The sequence below is a fragment of the Malus sylvestris genome, chromosome 1 (genome assembly GCF_916048215.2).
Source record: "Malus sylvestris chromosome 1, drMalSylv7.2, whole genome shotgun sequence".
NCBI classification, from domain to species: Eukaryota; Viridiplantae; Streptophyta; class Magnoliopsida; order Rosales; family Rosaceae; genus Malus; species Malus sylvestris.
In genome coordinates, this window is record NC_062260.1 from 21,661,574 (window position 1) to 21,681,528 (window position 19,955).

The window sequence follows — 19,955 nt, forward strand, 5'->3', positions numbered from 1 at the left end:
TGGAGGGTGGTGCCTCTTCGATTTTTGAGCAAGTAATAATGCTATTACTTTACCCTTATTGGTCATAGCAATGTAGTGGGAGCTGCAAGCTTCACATGTTTTAACTTTGTCAGAGTGCTTTGAAAAAGTTGTATGTGGCATCTGGAAAGCTGATGTTGCGTGTGAAGATTGTAGACAAGCTTTATCCAAGGAAATCTGGCTCTCGAAGTTCGAATAGCGGTGCCTTTTCGATTTTCGAACAAGCAATCCTATCGGGGATCTAGCTCTCGAGATTCAAAAAACGGTGCCTCTTCGATTTTTGAGAAAGCAATCCTATTGGGAGTCTAACTCTTGAGATTCGGAGAGTAGTGTCTTTTCGATTTTTGAGAAAGTAATCCTATTGGGAATCTGGCTTTCGAGATTCGGAGAGTGGTGCCTCTTCGATTTTTGAGCAAGCAATCTTGTTAGGAGTGTTTTCTTGAATGTGAGTAAAGGTTAGGCATTCTTGCCAGTCTGCCTTACCGCGGAGCACGGAGGTTGACACACATTGGGACTTTCTAGTTATAAAGTAGTGGTGTTGTTCCTTTACCCTTATGGGTAATAGTAGGGTAGCTGGATCTTCAAAATTTATGTGTCTAAACTTTGTCAGAGATCTTTGGCAAAGTTATCTGTGATACCCGATGAGCTGATGTTACGTGTGGAAAGTGGTGCCTCTTCGAAATCTGAAGAATGGTGCCTCTTCGATTTTTGAACCAACGGCCTTGTTGCCCTTTCTTTTAGAAGGGCACCAATTGTGTGCAAGAAGTACATTCAGAGAGTTATTGCTTGTAGGAATTTTCCCCTTACTTCAGAGATTTATTGCACCTCATTTCTCCTTCATCATTCTGAGAATGTCTGGCCCATCCGACCGTCGTTTTGACTTGAACTTTGGTGAAAAGGCAGCAATGCCTTCTCAAGACAACATATGGCGCCTATCCTTTTTATCTCCTACTGGTCCTCTTACCGTTGGGACTCTGTGATGAAGAATGATATGACCGCTGCGGTGGTGGCCAAGAACCTTCTCACTCCCAAAGATAACTGACTACTTTCCAAACGGTTTGATGAGTTGGTTGTTAAGGATTCTCTAGCTCTCAATGTTCAGTGTGCAGGTTCTGTGTCTAATATGGCCCAACGCCTATTTGCTCGAACCCGCCAAGTTGAATCATTGGCGGCTGAAGTGATAAGTCTCAAACAGAAGATCAGAGGGCTCAAGCATAAGAATAAACAGTTGTACAGGCTCGCACATGACTATGCTATAAACATGAAGAGGAAGCTTGACCAGTTGCAAGAATCTGATGGTCAAATTTTGCTTGATCATCAGAGGTTTTTGGGTTTGTTCCAAAGGCATTTATTGCTTTCGTCTTTTAGGGCTGTACCATGTAATGAAGCTCCAAATGATCAACCTTCGGTGCCTCCTCCTTTTGGGGTTCTGCCCAGTACTGAGGCTCCAAATGATCACCCTCTGGTGCCTACTCTTTCTGGGGCTCTGCCGACTGTTGAGACTTCTCATGAGCAACCTTTGTGAAGGCTCCCTCTTGTTTGTTTATTTTGATTCATGTATATGTACATATTTGCAACTTAGCGGAGATATTAATAAACAGCTTTGCTTCATTTCAACGTATTGTGTTAAATACACCAAGGCCTTTTCACTAAGTTCTTTGAATTTTTTCTTTTGTTGAAGCTTTGAGAGTGAAGCATGTATGTTGAGGTAGTGTTCCCTTAATTTCCTGAGTGAGGAAAACTTCCCAGTTGGAGACTTGAAAAATCCAAGTCACTGAGTGGTCGTGAGACTTCTGAGTATCAAGGTGCAATAGCATATGGTAGGAGTCCCCCAAGTCTCTGGTCGAAGGAGTTGACGAATGAGACATTTCCTTTCTAAGTGGTAACCCAAAACTCATTCTTCATATATATTTGTTATGAAAGTTGTTAGGCCCAAAGAAGATGAGGCCTAGGCAATTTTGTTTTTTTTATTTTCTGAAAATTTTTTTTTCAAATTTTTTTTTCGAATTTTCTAATTTTTGAATTTTCGAATTTCCGAAAAAAAAAATTACATATATATATATATATATATATATATTGAACCTTTGGTGTTGAAGCTTTGTAGGTGAAACTTTGAGGTTGAAGCTTTGTTGGGTACCATGAATTGATTTTGCTTCACACTATCTTGATCAAGATAGTGTGAAGCTTTTGTAGGTGAAGCTTTTATGTTGAAGTTTTGTAGGTGAAGCTTTTGTGGGTCAAGCTTTTGTAGGTCAAACTTTTGTTGGTCAAGCTTTTGTAGGTGAAGCTTTTGTGGGTCAAGCTTTTATGGGTTAAGCTTTTGTGGGTGAAACTTTTGTAGGTCAAGCTTTGTTGGGCACTATGAATTGATTTTGCTTCACACTATCTTGATCAAGATAATGTGAAGCTTTCGTGTTGAAGTTTTGTAGGTGAAGCTTTTGTGGGTGAAGTTTTGTGGGTCAAGCTTTTGTAGGTGAAGTTTTTGTGGGTCAAGCTTTTGTAGGTGAAGCTTTTGTGGGTGAAGCTTTTGTGTTGAAGCTTTTGTAGGTGAAGCTTTGGAGTTGAAGCTTTGTTAGGCACCATGAATTGATTTTGCTTCACACTATCTTGATCAAGATAGTGTGAAGCTTTGGTAGGTGAAGCTTTGGAGTTGAAGCTTTTGTTGGTGAAGCTTTTATGGGTAAAGGTTTTATGGGTGAAGCTTTTGTTGGGTACCATGAATTCATTTTGCTTCACACTATCTTGATCAAGATAGTGTGAAGCTTTTGAGAATTTGTAGTTGTCCTTCATTGATGAAGCTTTTATTGGTAAAGCTTTGGAGTTGAAGCTTTTGTTGAATTTCCCTTTTTTTTTTTTTTTTTTTTGGGAAACTAGAATTTTGAAAATGTGGGAGAGACAACATATACAAATTTTTCTTCCACACTGTTAAGCAAGATATTGTGATGCAAGCCACACCTTGTAGCAGTCGAAGGTTTGGATGAACCATATAAATTGAATTTGCTTCGAACAGTCTTGAATTTGTTTCAAAAGTTTGAGAATTGTAGTTGCCCTTCATTGATGAAGCTTTTGTTGGCACCATAAATTGTTTTTGCTTCACACTGTCTTGATCAAGAGTGTGTGAAACTTTTGAGAATTGTGGTTGAACTCTTTTGATGAAGCTTTTGTTGGCACCATAAATTGGTTTTGCTTCACATTGTCTTGATCAAGAGTGTGTGAAGCTTTTGAGAATTGTGGTTGCCCTCCATTGATAAAGCTCTTGTTGGCAGCATAAATTGATTTTGCTTCACACTGTCTTGATCAAGAATGTGTGAAGCTTTTGAGAATTGTGGTTGCCCTTCATTGATGAAGCTCTTGTTGGCACCATAAATTGATTTTGCTTCACACTGTCTTGATCAAGAGTGTGTGAAGCTTTTGAGAATTGTGGTTGAACTCCTTTGATGAAGTTTTTGTTGGCACCATAAATTGGTTTTGCTTCACACTGTCTTGATCAAGAATGTGTGAAGCTTTCTATGAGTTGTAGTGTTTGCATTGTTACATAGGGGAAATGTTTGAAGCAGATGCAAGAAGGCTGAATAGCTTGATTTTCGTATGCCATACACTGAAGTTATTGTTGGCTTGCAATAAGACTTTGTTGGTGACTATAACTCTTGTTGGGCATAAGTGCTCCCCTAGTTGAGTTGTCAAGCTTCAGGGTTTTTTATTATTTGTGAATGCTAGGAGTTCACATGTACAAGTTGTAACACTCGTCTTCTGGTAGGTGGAATGAATGGTAAGTTGCTTCCATCATTTGGTTGGTGGTACGAAGGTGAGTTCCTTCATCACCTTTCATCACCTGGTTGGTGGCACAAGGATGAGTTCCTTCTTCACCTGGTTGGTGGCATGAATGGCAAGTTGCCAAATGATATTAGAGTACGAGTTGTACATTTCATCACCTAGTTGGTGGCATGAAGGAAAGTACAGGTTGTACATTTCATCACCTGGTTGGTGGCATGAAGATGAGTTCCTTCTTCACTTGGTTGGTGGCATGAGTGGCAAGTTGCCAAATGATATTAGAGTACGGGTTGTATATTTCATCACCTGGTTGGTGGCATGAAGGAGAGTACGGGTTGTACATTTCATCACCTAGTTGGTGGCATGAAGGAGAGTACGGGTTCTATATTTCATCGCCTGGTTGGTGGCATGAAGATGAGTTCCTTCTTCACATTTCATCACCTGGTTGGCGAGAATAAGGGCAAGGTGTCTAGGCACATTGTAGCAAGTGTTGAATGACACAAAGTATGTTGAACCCTTTCAAAGCACAGTTGGCTTATGTACGAATGTGTTGGAATGTATGATTGAACGAATATACTGTGAAGCTGTTCGTTTATTTGTATAGTCTTGTTGACATATACTTAGAATTTGTTTCATGTTGGAAGCATTCATGTTGAAGCTTTGAACCCAAGTGTTTCATTGCTAGGAATGTAAGAGGATTATGACTGAGTTGTCTAAATCACCTCTTTATTGAATTCATGCCAAATAGTCTTCATTACATAGGATGCCGAACGGCTGAAGCTTAACACTTGTACAATGTGAGTTTATTTGTAATAGTACTTCAAGTGATCAGCGTTCCATCGATGGCCAAGGGTCTTTCCATCGGAGCTTCTAAGCTTGTAGGAGCCAGGGCGACTGATGCTAACAACTTCAAATGGTCCATCCCAGTTTGGACTAAGTGTTCCTTCACTCGGAACTCTGTCGCAGAGTAATCTTTTCTTCAATACCGAGTCCCCCACTTTGAAAGAATGAGGTTTGACCCTGGAGTCATAGTAGTTGGAGATGCGCTGTTTGTAAGCAACATTCCTCAAGTAAGCCTGGTTTCTGTGTTCCTCGACTAGATCTAAGTTGAGGGTAAGTTGTTTGTCATTTTTGCTTTGCACATAGTTCTGGACTCGGAACGTTGCTTGCTCAAGCTCAACTGGGATAATTGCCTCTATACCAAAGGCAAGTGAGAATAGGGTTTCTCCTGTTGATGTTCGATATGAAGTGCGGTATGACCAAAGAACTTGGGGTACAAATTCTGGCCAACAACCTTTAGCCTTGTCCAAGTTGGTTTTCAAAGTTCGCTTGATTATTTTGTTGATGGCTTCAACTTGTCCATTAGACTGAAGATGAGCTGGGGAGGCAAAACATAAGTTGATGTTGAACTTAGAGCAAAACAACATAAACTTATTGTTGTCGAACTGTCGCCCGTTGTCAGTGACTATTGCATTGGGAATGCCAAATCTGCAAAGGATGTTCTTTCATACGAAGTCTTCTATTTTTGCCTCAGTATTGGTTGCCAATGGTTCTACTTCGACCCACTTTGTGAAGTAGTCAACTGCAACGATTGCATAGTGAAATTTGCCCTTCCCTACAGGCATTGGGCCGATCAAATCAAGTCCCTATTGGGCGAAGGGCGAAGGGCTGATCATAAGAGTGAGCGGCTCGGGAGGGGAGTGAGGAATAGTTGTGTAGTGTTGACACTTATCACATGAACAGGATATTCTGATAGCATCTTGGTGGAGTGTTGGCCAGTAATATCCTTGGCGAAAAGCCTTGTGTAATAGGGATCGAGATCCAGCATGATCTCTGCAGACTCCTTCATGTATTTCCAGAATGACAGTTTCCGCCTCTGCGGGCGTAAGGCATCTTAGGTATGGTAAGTTAAAACCTCGCTTGTAGAGTTGGTCATTAATGATCAAGTAATGGGTAGCCTTGTATCGAATTTGCTTAGCATGGATTTTTTCATTTGGAAATGTGCCATGAGCAAGGAATCTATAAATCGGGGTAATCCAACTATCTCCTTGTTGTATGTTGCATACTTCCGCAGCTATGGTGCTTAGTGCTACCAACAATTCGACCTGAATTTTTGTCCCAATCTTGTCTTCCACCGCTGAGGCGAGGCGAGCCAAAATTGTGTTTGCCGCTCGAGGAATTTGGGTGATCTAGTAGTGGAAGTGCTTGAGCAACAATTGTGTTTGTGCCAGATATGCTATCATTGAGCTATCCTTAGCGTCAAAGTTGTTGGTGACCTGGTTAACCACCAATTAGAAGTCACTGAAGATATCAATTCGTTTAACCCCAATGTGTTTGGCCAAACGTAAGCCTGCTAGGAGGGCTTCATATTCGGCCTCATTGTTCGACGCCTTGAATTTGAAACGAAGAGCATACTTCATCGGCACTTTGTCAGGGGTCGTAAGGACTAGTTTTGCTCTACAACCATGTTGGTTGGACGAGCCATCAACATATAGACTCCATGACGGGGCTGTTGGTTCTATTTTCTAAACTTCCGAGGGTAATGAAACCACTTCTTTAGGCGTAGAAACAATGTCAACAGGATATGTGAAGTCAGCGATGAAGTCTGCCACTACTTGGCCCTTCTCAGCTGGCTTTGGTTGGTAAGAGATGTCAAACTCACCCAATGCTATTGCCCATTTGATCATTCGCCCGGAAGTGTCAGGACTTTGGAGTATTTGTCGAAGATGATGATTGGTAAGCATGATGATAGAGTGTGCTTGGAAGTAAGGGCGAAGTTTTCGAGCAAACATGACCAATGCTAGAGCCAATTTCTCAATGTTGGAGTATCGTGTCTCTGCATCTTGTAAGGCCTTGCTAGCGTAGTAGACAGGCCGTTCGACATTACCATCATTTCGAATGAGAATGGAACTTACTGCTGAAGCCGATACCGACAGATAGATAATGAGAGTGTCACCAATCTCAGGTTTGGAGAGCAAAAGGGCTTTACTCATGTAGTATTTGAGGTTCTTGAATGCCTTAACACATTCATCAGTCCATGTAATGTACTTCTTACTTCCATTAAGTGCTTTGAAGAAAGGAGTACATCTGTCTGTGGCCTTAGAGATGAACCTAGTTAAGGCTGCCACCTTGCCAGTAAGGCTCTGGATGTCTTTTGAAGTTACCGGTTCCTTCATGTTAATGATTGCTTTGATCTTCTCGGGATTAGCCTCAATGCCTCGTTGGCTTATTATGAAGCCTAAGAATTTGCCAGAGCCTACGCCGAAGGCACATTTGTTAGGGTTCAACCTCATTCGATACCTCTTCAGAATGGTAAAAGTTTCAGATAGGTTGGTGATGTGTTGGTCAGCATGTGTGCTCTTGACTAGCATAGCATCAACGTAAACTTCCATGCTCTTCCCAATCTGTTCGGCGAACATTGAATTGACCAGTCTCTGATAAGTCGCTTCAGCATTCTTTAGGCCGAAGGGCATGACTTTATAGCAATATAGTCCCCTGTCAGTAGTGAAGGCTGTGTGTTCTTGGTCCAGAGGGTTCATGAGGATTTGGTTGTATCCTGAGTAAGCATCCATGAAGCTCAGGAGTTCACACCCTGCCGTAGAGTCTATAAGTCTGTCTATGAGAAGAAGAGGAAAGCTATCATTCGAGCATCCTTTGTTTAGGTCGGTGTAATCGACACACATTCTCCACAATACCTTTTGGAGCAGGAGACTTTCCTTGGTCGAATTCTTCTTAACAAGGACAACATTTGCTACCCACGTTGGATAATTGACTTCGCAGAAGAAGCCTATGCCTTTGAGTTTTTCAACTTCTGTCTTCATTGCCTCGTACAGTTCAGCGTCATAAGATCTTCGTTTCTGTCTCACTGGCTTAGTCTTGGGGTCAATACTTAAGCGATGACAGATTATATCGGGAGAGATGTCTGGCATGTCCTTGTTTGACCAGGCGAAGACCTCAGTGTTCTCTTGCAAAAAAAAGAGATTAATGTCAACCGAATGGGTGGTGACAAGGTGGTACCAATCTTCACCATGCAATCCGGATAATCTTTTGAGATAGAGACCTTCTCCAACTCTTCAGCGGGTTGTGCTTGCTAGGTGAAAAAGTCATATCGAGGATCGTCAAGTTGACTGTTGCCACCATGAAAATCCAAGTTGGCTTCGTCTGGACTGGTTTTTATAACTTGGTTATGTATAGAAATGGTTTCCTTGGGCACATGCAGGTGATGTTGCTTGACCGAAGTGTTGTAACATGATCGTGCACTAAGTTGATCTCCTCTGATGTAACCATTGCCATAGGAGGATGGAAATTTCATCAACAACATATAAGTGGATACCATGCCTTGAGATCATTGATGCATATGCGTCTGAAGATGACATTGTATATCGTTGGGCAATCAACCACCAGGAAGTTAGTGGTAATGGTAGCTGTGTAAGGGCCTGTACCAATGGTGAAAGGTAAGTGTATGCTCCCCAAAGGTTGCACGATATCACCGGAGAAGCTTATCAGAGGGGAAATCGAGCGGTCGAGCAAGTGTTCAGCTACATTAAGTGCCTTAAATGCTTCAGCAAACATGATATTGACCAAAGCCCCCATGTCTACCAGGATTCATCGTACTTCAAAGTTGGCTATGTGAGCTACCACGATCAGGGGGTCGAGGGTAGATGATACCTCTTTCTTCCTCAGGGTAGAAACATATTAGATCCCAGTTAGGCTTTTGATACTTACCTCCCCTGATGTCTTCCACGTGAAACACTTGGTGGCCAGACCTTAAAGCTTGTTCACTATTTTTCATGGCCCTGTTGGAAGATTTAGATATGGGTGTGCCACCACTTATGGAATATATCACATTTACCTGGCGTTGGTTACGGCTACCCCTTGGAGGGTGAATGAGGAATTGATTAATTTTTTCTTCACGTGCCAAAGCTTCAATATGATCACGAAGGGTGATACATTTCTTGCCGTCATGGCCGTTATGCTCGTGGTAGCAGCAAAACGTGCTTGTCTTCTTCGTGGGCTTGTAATCCGGGTGCCTCGGCTTTGGCTTCGGTATCAAGTGTGCTATGCTGGGGTAAATGGCCACGCATGTGGCGTTCAAAGGTGTGTATGCCTCATACATCGGGGTAGGGGCTGTCATGACACGTGCTTAACCCACTGTGTTGACTGCCTGGGGTCAAGGATTATCATGGCGATACCCTTAGTTATCGCGGTAATGTCCCTTACTCCTTTTACTAAAATGAGACTGGTGAGGATGGAAATCTTTCCTTTTGCCCTGAGATTGATATGTCTGTTGACTTGGCAAATTATTAAGTAAGGTAGGGGGAGGCACCGCTGCCGTTTGGAAGGTCGAGGTCTTCTCATTTGGTTGGATCTGGCTTCCACTCCCTACTTGCTGATAAGGGGTGGTTGTGGGGGGTTTCCCTTGATATGTCCTTGCCTCGGCGGAGGCATGGTTGTAAGCATGTGCCATCACCTCAGGGTAAGTCTTCCAAGTGTTGGCATTGATCATGTACTTGAAGAAACAATCACGTAGGCCTGCCGTGAAGGCCTTGAGGGCAGTATTGTCATCTGCCTCAGCGCAGCGAGAATACTCATGGCTGAAACGACCAGCATACTCTCATAATGACTCGTCCGGCTTCTGGCGAATAGTGTACAAGTCATCTGCAGAATGCAAGCGATCGGTGTGGAAGATGTGTTGAGAGATAAATAGTTTCCTCAGTTCCTCAAATGAGTCTACTGTCTCAGGTGGAAGAAAGCAATACCAGTTTAGAGCTCCGCCAGAGAGGGTGGAGGGGAAGAGAAGACATCGCTCTTCATTAGTATGCATCCGATATGCCATGGTGGACTCAAAGAGGTTAAGGTGTTCAATTGGGTCCTCCCTTCCAGTATAGAGTTGTAAACCAAGCTTTTGTTTTGTCTTCGCTTGAAGGGGGTGTCGAGGATCCTCATTGTGAGAGGGCCAGGCCTGGGTTGGTTCCAGTCAGGTATCTCGGCCTGACGTTCGGCTTTCAACTTGTTTACTTCCTCAAGGAGCTGTAGGACAAGGGGGTCTTGAGTGGAGTCATGTACCACTGGTATTTTCTTTCGTAAGTCTCCATCGCCTCTTGGAAGTAGGAAAGTTTGAGCAAAGGCGTGTGATTTTTTCTTGGACTCGTCGTACTGACTTCTAGGGCGAGTCTGTCGGAATACCTCAGAGTCCCATGTACCTTCATGTTCCTCTTGGAGCTGTTGTTCCTTCCCTAGATTGGCAGCTGGCCTGGGTCGTGAGAGGGGACCGAGTCTTTCAAAAACCCTTGGGTCATTGATCTTCGAGCATATGTGGAGGGGATTCTCTCGACGTTGCTTTAGGAAGTCTCGGCAGTCACGATAAACAACTTTCGATCCTTACAACCCTTCTACAAAGAGGTGTCTTCCTCCACTTCTCCTGCTTCGGGTCGAAGCAGCTGGGTTGAGAGATGTCTCATGTTGATCAATGTTTTGATGATTAGCTCGCTCTTCATCAGGGATACTCATGTCGAAGGAATGTGACCTTTTGTGTTCGAGGGCACCCAGATGACGGTTGTGTCCACAAGGGCAACGAGCTCGTGTGTTTGAGTACGCCTAGTTTCATGGAGCGTCTCAAAGAGCTTCTCATACTGCTCTTGGAGGACCTCATTCTTCATTGCTATCTTGTTGTTCTTAGCTTCTAGCTCATCTACTTTAGCTTGAAGAGCAACCCTTTTTCCTTCCTTCTTTCGTTGCTTCGTACTAGGTGCAAGAGGGGTGTCATTATGTGTGATGTGGCTTCCTTCGCTCCCCATGTTGGAGAGGGATGTCTGGTTAAAAGAGAGTGTACGTATGGTGGAAACCAGCTTGACAAAGCTGAAGAGAGTGGGAATAAATGTCGTTCCCACAAACGGCGCCAAATGTTGATGCACAAAATCAGTGGGGACTTTGGTACAACAGAAAATGTTAAGTTTGTGACCTTCGCTAGATTGCTCCGGTCACTAGTATGGATAAGTATGTAAATGGATAAGGATAGGGAAGCAAACACAAGATGCACGTGGTTCACCCAGATTGGCTACGTCCACAGAGTAAAGGAGTTCTCATTAATTGTGAAGGGTTTACACAAGTACATAGGTTCAAGCTGTCCTTTAGTCTAGTGAATGATTTAGTACAAATGACATTAGGAAATATTGTGAGAGAATGATCTCTATTTATAGAAGAGAGTTTCTAGTTTCATTCTGACATTGACACGTGTCGTGTTGTGATTGGCTTTTGATGTTGACACATGTCGCGCTATGATTGGCTTCTGATGTCGACACGTGTCGCGCTGTGATTGGCCTCCTGGTTGGAGAGAAACTCATCTGGGTCCTTGACGGTATAACGTTGACCGGTGCTCAATAGTTTCGGGATTGATCAAGTATGGTACAAACAAGTTTTAGCGCTGAGATTGCTAAGAATGTCAGGAGAAGAAGAAGAATTCTCCCAATTTTCCAAAGCTACCTTAAAAAGTCATCGAAACAGAAGAATTCTCGGAGGAGTATACTTAGCTACTAAGACTCGCTTCCTATGTGCAAGTCCACTTCCACTTTTAATACGTGCAACTAAGTTGTAAAGTTCTCTCAGAAGAAAAAATAAAAAAGAAGGTAAAGGTAAAGGTAAAGGTATAAAGTAATCCTTATCATTTATGTTTTTTTTTATTTTTTATTTTTATAATCTTTATCGTCTGTGCTTTGGTTGGGTGCATAATTTGGCATAAAATAGGCAATAGAAAATAAATTTTGGAAACTTTGCATTCCAACATTTTTTGCACAAACTTTTATAAAAATAAAAGATAAATGATTCTTCGTTCCCAAGTTAGATCTAACTTATGAAAAACACCACTCTGAACTCTTTCTCTTCCCCAATAAACTTGCCTGACTCACTCTCTCTAGTCCCTCCCTATTAGGGGTGGGTTCAAAAAACCGAAAACCGAAAAAAACCGAAAACCAAACCGAACCGAAACCGAAAAAGCCGAACCGAACGAAAAAACCGAACCGAATTGAAAAAACCGAACCGAACCGAATTCTTTTGGTTCGGTTCGGTTTTAGTGATCTAGAAACCGAACCAAACCGAACCGAACCGAATTAATTAAATTAATTTTTTATTTAATTATTTGTTTTGGGTATTATTTTCTAAACCCAATTTGTAAGTTAAAATGTGCTAAACCCAATGTGTTGCCAAACTTTAAGCTCAAAATATTAAAAAAAGGCCTATAAAAACTCTAAACCCTAACCTATTATTTCTCCCCAATATAAGGTTCCGGAACCAAACCTCTTCCCGAAGTACCTATATCCATCTCCATAGCACTGTCTACTTCTGCGCCAGCTTTCTTTTCCAAATCTACTCTCATATAACATGTAACATAATCCATAAACATTTATTTTGGGTAGATTACTTGGGTAATTTGTGATGGAAAAAAATCCAACACACACTAAATAAATCCACCCACGCATTACCTTTACTAATCAAGTTGTCAACATGCAGTTACAAGCAAATAACACTGATCTTTGAACAACATCATACAATTTAACTTTTCTAAGTCATTTGTACGATTTTTGTGTGATTTTTGTGTTGTGAGGTTGTTAGTTTGGACTTTGGAAGACTTGATTGATGATTTTAGTTCAACTTTAAATGTTTATTTTCATTGTCTTTGATTCTAGTTAAAATGTTTATGTTATGATTGTGTTGGATATGTTAAAATTTAAAATTTCAATGAAAAACAATAAAAACAAAAAACCGAAACCGAACTGAAACTGAACCGGAAAAAATCGAACCGAAAAAAAACCGAACCGAAAAAAATTGAACCGAACCGAACCGAACCGAAATTTCGGTTTGGTTTCGGTTTTGGCAAAAAACCGAATCGATTTAAACCGAACCCACCCCTACTCCCTATTACCTCATCGTAACTCCAAATTCGGTTCTGCTTGCGCCCACGCGTTCGTAACGAAGAGTACTACAAGGGTACACCAAGAAAATGGATCTCACGTGACACGACAATGTGGTCAACAAAAGTCAACGTTTATGCCTCGAAGAGCATTTTCGTAAATTCACACTTTAAAATGATAAAAACCGTAATGATTGGGGACGGGTCGTTACAGTTTATAGGCACTCCTTTTGCTTGCTTGTCATGCATCATAACATCGTTTTGATATGCTGGTTGTTTTTGTTATGAAAGAAATATGTGTTGAGTTCTGTAATCTTGCTACAGCTCAGTGCGCGAAATGGGTTTAATGAAAAATTTGACATAGATAAACAACTGATGTGTCATGTTTACTCGGTTCCATGAAATTTCTTGAGTCATTATAACATTAGGATTCTTTTTCTTCTTTAGTACGTTGGAATTCATACTCCAAGATGTTTGTTGCAAGAGAATATAAATGGGTATGTTACCGCTCTCTAGGATCCATGACACTACTGTGACAAGATTTAGCAACTGCTGATAATCTAATCCAAATCTCTGTAAAACAAAATGTCAATTTTATAAATCATGTTTCATAAATAAGAATTTAATGACTTTATTTTACATCAACTTTTGAAAATTAAGTTCGTTCAGGCATCCAATCTGCTTTATGTGTGCGTATGAACATAATTCATTGAGCTTGATCAAGCTCATTGTAAAAGCTCAAACAAATCGACGAAATAGATTAATTTTTCCGTTTGGCAATTGAATGAAGAAGATTACTTAACTAAATCCAAATCACATTTTTTTTAATTATGTAGTCTTATTAGATTTGGAACTTAATGAAGAAGATTACTTAATGAAGAAGGTTACAACTTACTGTTGCTTCTTTAATTTTGGAACTTAATGAACCAAAAGTGTCCAAAAGAAAAAGACTAGGGAACCAAAACATAAATGACCTTCGTTCCCAAGTATATATCTAACTTATGATAGACACCACTCTGAACTTTCTCTTCCCCACTAAACTATCCAGACTCACTCTCCCTAGTTCCTCCCTATTACTCTCACTGCAATCATTTTTCTTCCCTTCTATTCTTCTTTGTCGTGTTCCCGTGCAGAGGATGGCAAGAGAAGAAGGCCACGCAATCGGGATCGACCTGGGGACAACCTACTCGTGTGTGGCGGTGTGGCAGAATGATCATGTAGAAATCATAGTGAACGATCAGGGTAACAGGACGACTCCATCTCACGTTGCCTTCACTGATGCCGAAATACTGGTTGGTGAAGCAGTAATTAACCAGGCTATTAGAAACACCAGCAACTCCATTTTTGGTAAGCTTATATTTCTATGAAATATGTTGTGAGTACATATTTTCTTTGTTCAGTTTTGTAGTCACCTGGTTCTTTCAATCCTTGATTTGTTGTACTTCTATACTGCAATTGCGAAGTTATGCCGAGCTTGAGGTTCAAATTTTCAACATAAATTAAATTTGGGACAAGCAATAATTGATACAAGTGATCAATACCTGTTCACTAGGGTGCAACAATTATGCAATATGCCATACTTTTAATATACTACTGATGAGACAATTTTGAATGAATTGTTACTTAAAGCAATATAGAGCAACTACTATCCACTTTAGAATTGACATTAGAAGTTGTGAAAAATTATATGTTTGACAAAATTTACCCTATGTTATTTTTTTTTTTTTTTTGAATCATATGCTTGGACTCATCACAATTGCTGGTATGGACTTGGTATTGTTCTTTGTTAAAAATTCTTTAACTTGGTTAGAAAATAAAAAATTTGCATGACTTTGCAGATGCGAAGAGGTTAATTGGCAGGAGATTCAGTGATGCCTCTGTTCAAAGTGATATGAAACTGTGGCCATTTAAGGTAATTGAAGGTTCCGGAGATAAGCCTATGATTGTGGTTACTCAAAAAGGCAAAGAGAAGCAGTTTTCTGCCAAAGAGATCTCATCCATGGTTCTGGCAAAGATGCGAGAGATTGCTGAAGACTACCTTGGATCAACTGTGACAAATGCTGTTATTACAGTTCCTGCTTATTTCAATAATTCGCAGCGTGAGGCTACAAAAAGTGCAGGTATTAGTGCTGGCCTGAAGGTGATGCGTATCATCAACGAACCAAATGCTGCAGCAATTGCTTATGGGCTTGACAAGAAGGCGGGTTGGTATGGCAAGAGAAATGTGATGATATTTGATTTTGGTGGTGGTACTTTAGACATGTCACTAGTTACCATTGGTGATGGTGTCTTTGAAGTGAAGGCCACGGCTGGAGACACTCACCTAGGAGGTGAAGACTTGGATAACAAAATGGTTAATTATTGCGTTGAGCACTTCATGAGGAAGCATAAGTTGGACATGAGTGGAAACTTCAAAGCTCTTAGAAGGTTAAAAAGTGAATGTGAGAAGGCAAAGAGGAGACTTTCATTTATGACGACTACAGACATTGAAATTGATTGTTTGCATCAAGGTATCGATTTCCATATAACCATTACCCGTGCCAAATTTGAACAGCTCAACAGTGATTTATTCGACAAGTGCATGGAACCTGTGCATAAGTGTTTGATGGATGCTAAAATGGATGTAGGCAGAGTCCATGATGTTGTACTCACTGGTGGCTCATCTAGAATCCCCAAGGTGCAGCAACTATTACAGAATGTGTTCAAGGGAAAGAAACTATGCAAGACCATCAATCCGGATGAGGCTATAGCATATGGTGCAGCCGTTCAAGCAGCCGTCTTGAGTGGTGGGGATCTAATTGGGAAGATTCAAAACTTTGCTCTCTTGGATGTCACCCCTCTGTCACTTGGTGTGGCGATTGGGATTGATAAGCGCATGTCAGTTATTATTCCTAGAAATACAAGAATTCCTGTGAGGATCAAGCAAGATTCTTACACTACTATCTATGATTTCCAAACTGAAGGAACAGTAGCCATTTTTGAGGGTGAGAGCACTGCAGTCGTAGATAATAACTTGTTGGGTAAATTTATTCTGGATGGCATACCTCCAGCTCCTGCTGGTGTTCCTAAAATCACTATTTGCTTTGCTATTGATGACAATGGTATCCTAACTGTCTCTGCAGAAGACAAGTCTACCGGTCGAGAGAAAAGGATTTCGATCAACTGTGACAGAAAAAATTGCGATGGAATTGAGATCATGTAGGAAATGATAAAACTACAGCAAAACGAGGCTAAAGTTGAGGTTTATCCATGTTTCAAATTTGTATGGGGATGTTTTATATGCACTTATGTTTACATTCAATGGTGAATCGTAGTTTAAAATCTTTGCAAAAGCTATAGTTAACCCTATACATTGCTGATCTAACATGACGTTTCAGTATCCAAAAACAAAAAATAGAGCATTTTCTGTGTATGAAGTAAACTAATTGCCAAAAACAAAAATAATATAGGATTTTTAGTACTAAAACCCAAACAAAAATAATATGTATATAGATGGCAACACAGATCAGCATGTTTTATATGCATGCGTCATGTGTTGACTCCTATGGACAATAAAACTCAAGTGAAAAGAGATATGACACTACAAGACATCAACTTATCCACCACGACAATTTTACCACGGACTTTATAAACTCGTTATAAAAAGTACAAATTTACCACAAGTATAATAAGCATGTGGTGAATAACATTTTTTACCACGAACAAATTTTAGTCCGTTATAAATTAAAAGTGAATGACCACGTGCAAAGTTCCATGTTGTTAATATAATAAGCCACCACAGGCAAAGCTCGTGATCATTATTGTTAGTATCCACATCGTAATTAAAATAAAATTGGAGGGACACCAAAATGTTTCAAAATTTCAAACATATATGCAATTTGGAATTTTCACAGCACTACTCAAAATCTGTAAATATTAGTTGAAAAAAAAATCTGTAAATATTATTAATGAAACACTACTTATCAACTAAAATCCCATAAATTTACGGTTATAACTCTCTACAAATAACAAATAAAAATATAAATTATTAAACCCTGGATAAACATGTCAAACACTAAAAAGTGAAAAACACAACTTAAAAAAAAAAAAAAAAGATAAACACAAAAAAGTTGAAAAACACAAATTAAAAAAAAAGAAAGAAAGAAAAGATAAACACAAACCCACGTTTATCCTCTTAATCTTCTCTTTGCAGTAGACGTGGGATTCAAATTCAAACCTAAAATCTACACGTTTCTACGGTGTTTTCCCTCGCCCAGTAACTTCCCACTCAATAAACCCGAGTCAGTTGTGATTATTTGCATATGAAAAAGAAAACTAAAATCTCCAAGCTCCGACCATTCCAAAAGTTAAAAAAGTCGACAATATGAAGTGAAGAACCGAGGTGATCTTTTCTCTAATTTCTTTTCATTTTATTGATGAATGTTCTGTATGAATTTTTTTTGCGCTTTGTTGTTGTTTTTTTTTTTGTATCAGTAACTTCCAACTTTTCCCCTGCACCGGTTACGGTGATCCTCTAACTGGTGTTCAGGTAATTTCTGTTCTTAAATTTATTCTGAAAAAAAATAAAATTGTAGACGCCATGAAAAAGAAAGAAGGCTTACATGTTTATATGAATTTGCACTATCATAATTTTGTGTATAGTTGAGTGTATCCACTTGGTTTATACCACATGATTATCTTTTATTTCCGTATTTACTTCTCTTACTTGAGATCAAATTAGTATATTCCCACCCAAGAAGTACAAGATTTTATTTTATTTCTCTTTGTGCTTATGTAGAAGTAGACATATAGAAGATGCAGTTAGTGAGGTTCGAGCATTAAGGGCAGCATGTCACTCGTGAAGGACTTGTTTTTGGAGGTGTTCAAGGAAAAGTAAACTTCTAAGCTGACTATTTCCCAGTAAATGGAGGTGTACTTCATACTTGATACACAGTTTCGTGTTTCTTTATTTTTTTCCTTTTTTTTGTCAAAATAGTTTCATATTTCTTACTATACACTAGAAGAAAAACCCACATCTATCACGGTAAATGTCCGTGGTTAATTGCAATTTACCACGGACATTGTGTCCGTTAGTAATCTGAACGTGATGAAAGGTTTGAACTTCTACCACGGTCAAAGCGTGTTATCAATTAAATAATAATCACGGATCTAACTCGTGATAAATTGGAATCTAGCATCATGCACTATGACCATTGTGGATCACTAATTGACCACGGTCAATGCCCGTTGTAATAAGATTTTCAAAAAAATAAAATAAAATAAAATAAATTAAAAAAAAAATATATATATATATATATATATATAATCACACAATTGCAAATTTACTGTAATACAATAATTTCTTAATTAATCAATTATTAAAAAAAATTACAAGCATTACACTAAACTACAACAAAATAAGGTATAAAGCCAATGTCCTATGATGTGCTTTTCAAAGTACACGGAAGAATTATCAACAAGATAAAGATAATACAGAAAATAATGGGATGCAACGAGTAACACCATGTATATGTGGGATGCAAAGTCACTTTTACATTTCCAGAGGTGTGAATTTTGTTTTGCTCCGCTGCATAAATGTAAATGAGGAGATGACAATTTTGATTTGTAAGTATTTATTCGTTTTTATGTAGATTTTTTTGTTAACATAACTTTTTTTTCCGCACAATTGGATGAAATTTTTTCAAGATTTGGACAACATTGATTTCATCTCATTTAGACGTTGATTTCACAAGGGTTGAAGCAAAACTAGAAAAAGTTTAATGAGGAAATGTTTTGTGTGAGAATTGAAAGAGAAGAAAATTGGTGGATGAATGAAAAAAATGCTATGCCTATGTATAAAGGAAACTGTTTTCTTTTTAAATAGTATTTTGCATCCCACGTGAACCTCTCTCTTCTTTTTCCCTTGTGGAGCCTACCTTTTGTGATGCAAAATCAGATGCAATTATGCATCTTTACCTACCCTTTCCGGTGAGTTGCAAAATTTGCAACTTATACAGTTTTACATCACCAAGACCGGAGCAACTTCTCAGGCCCGACCCTGTGGGTAACCCAAGTAGGCGTCCTTCTAGGGCCCCATTTCGGAAGGATCTTCAAAAAAAGTAAAAAATATCATAATTTATTTGCTAGTGTAGTGGAAATATCGGCTTCATTTTTCTTTGGGGTGTAGAGTTTGAAACACAAAGTCACTAGATTTTTCTTGATTTTTCTTGTTTTTCAAATTTACTGCCAATCCATCTGTCCAAATAAATATAAAGTTATAAAACTCAAGTCTCTTTGCAATTTTTTTTCTTTCAACTTCTCATTCTCTCCATTTCTATTGAATGTTTAAACCAACTATCATATCAACTATCATATGGGCTTAAAGATTGTACTTTAAGGTAATCAAAACTTTGAATTTTATATTTTTTTTTCAATAACTTTTTATTCAATGGATTATTTTAATATTCAATTCGTTAGTGTGATGTTGATTTTAGAAGGAAAAAAACACAAGAGAAACAATTGGCATTGAATTTATTATACTCATCAATCAAGTTTTGTTGTTATTTACTCTCTTGATCATCAAGTTTTATTGTTCTTCACTCTTAATCTTAAACTCTTGATTGCAAACATTCAGTACATTTGTGTCTAAAAACGTGAATCGTGTAATGTTTAAATAATGTTTGTATATTTATCTTCTTTTAACATTAATTTTTAATGATATTTGATATGAAAATAGAACTTTTTATGTATTTAGCGAATTCTTTTTATACAAATCAATATACAAAGAACCAGAGATCAGAGAATTTTAGGGCCCAACTTCGAAGGCTCGCCTAGGATCCCCAAATTTTCAGGGCCGGCCCTGCAACTTCCGGCCGCAGCAAACGGGATTGCAGGTTTTTGTGCAAGTTTAGAAGAATTAGAGGGGCGTATTTTTGTTCTTAGGGTCTATTTTTGACAACCACAAGTACAGCCACACCTCTTTGAGCTTCTGTGGCTCCGCCACTAGTATTGGTGTCGTTTGTTTGTTTGGTATATTTTTTTTTTCGGTACTTTTGTACAATTAATGAAGTTATAAAGTAGCTAAAAAAAGTATTGCACGCCAAATTTGTATTAAGCACTTCAAATTCAAAATTTGTGCTTCGGCATTGATGAATCTTAATTTGGCATAAACAAGGAACTAAACATAAATTGTTGCTCCCTGCACAACTATTTAGACAGAAAAACATAAATGATTATACATTTCCCAAGTAGAAATTAATTCCCAGCCAAAGTCATCTCCCTA

General features: G+C 39.2%; 2 protein-coding genes and 1 pseudogene across 4 annotated transcripts in view; all 3 read left to right on the forward strand.

Annotated features, from left to right (window-relative positions):
- Positions 1-19,955, forward strand: part of LOC126619332 (heat shock cognate 70 kDa protein-like) — a 105,792-nt gene that overhangs the window by 23,201 nt on the left and 62,636 nt on the right. The gene's annotated exons all lie outside the window — the stretch shown is intronic.
- LOC126619425 (heat shock cognate 70 kDa protein-like) overlaps positions 1-19,955 on the forward strand; it is a 93,613-nt pseudogene that overhangs the window by 10,164 nt on the left and 63,494 nt on the right.
- Positions 13,653-16,026, forward strand: LOC126619323 (heat shock cognate 70 kDa protein-like). Its single transcript, XM_050287658.1, has 2 exons — positions 13,653-14,041; positions 14,533-16,026. Exons 1-2 carry the CDS (start codon positions 13,696-13,698, stop codon positions 15,894-15,896), a joined length of 1,710 nt encoding a protein of 569 aa, XP_050143615.1. The 5' UTR covers positions 13,653-13,695; the 3' UTR covers positions 15,897-16,026.

What these genes read in the sequence shown, in the direction of transcription:
- LOC126619323 (XM_050287658.1), top strand. Translation starts at nt 13,696, where the DNA reads ATGATAGACACCACTCTGAACTTTCTCTTCCCCACTAAACTATCCAGA. An exon ending in CACCAGCAACTCCATTTTTG is followed by an intron (nt 14,042 to 14,532) that starts GTAAGCTTATAT and finishes ATGACTTTGCAG; the next exon opens with ATGCGAAGAGGTTAATTGGC.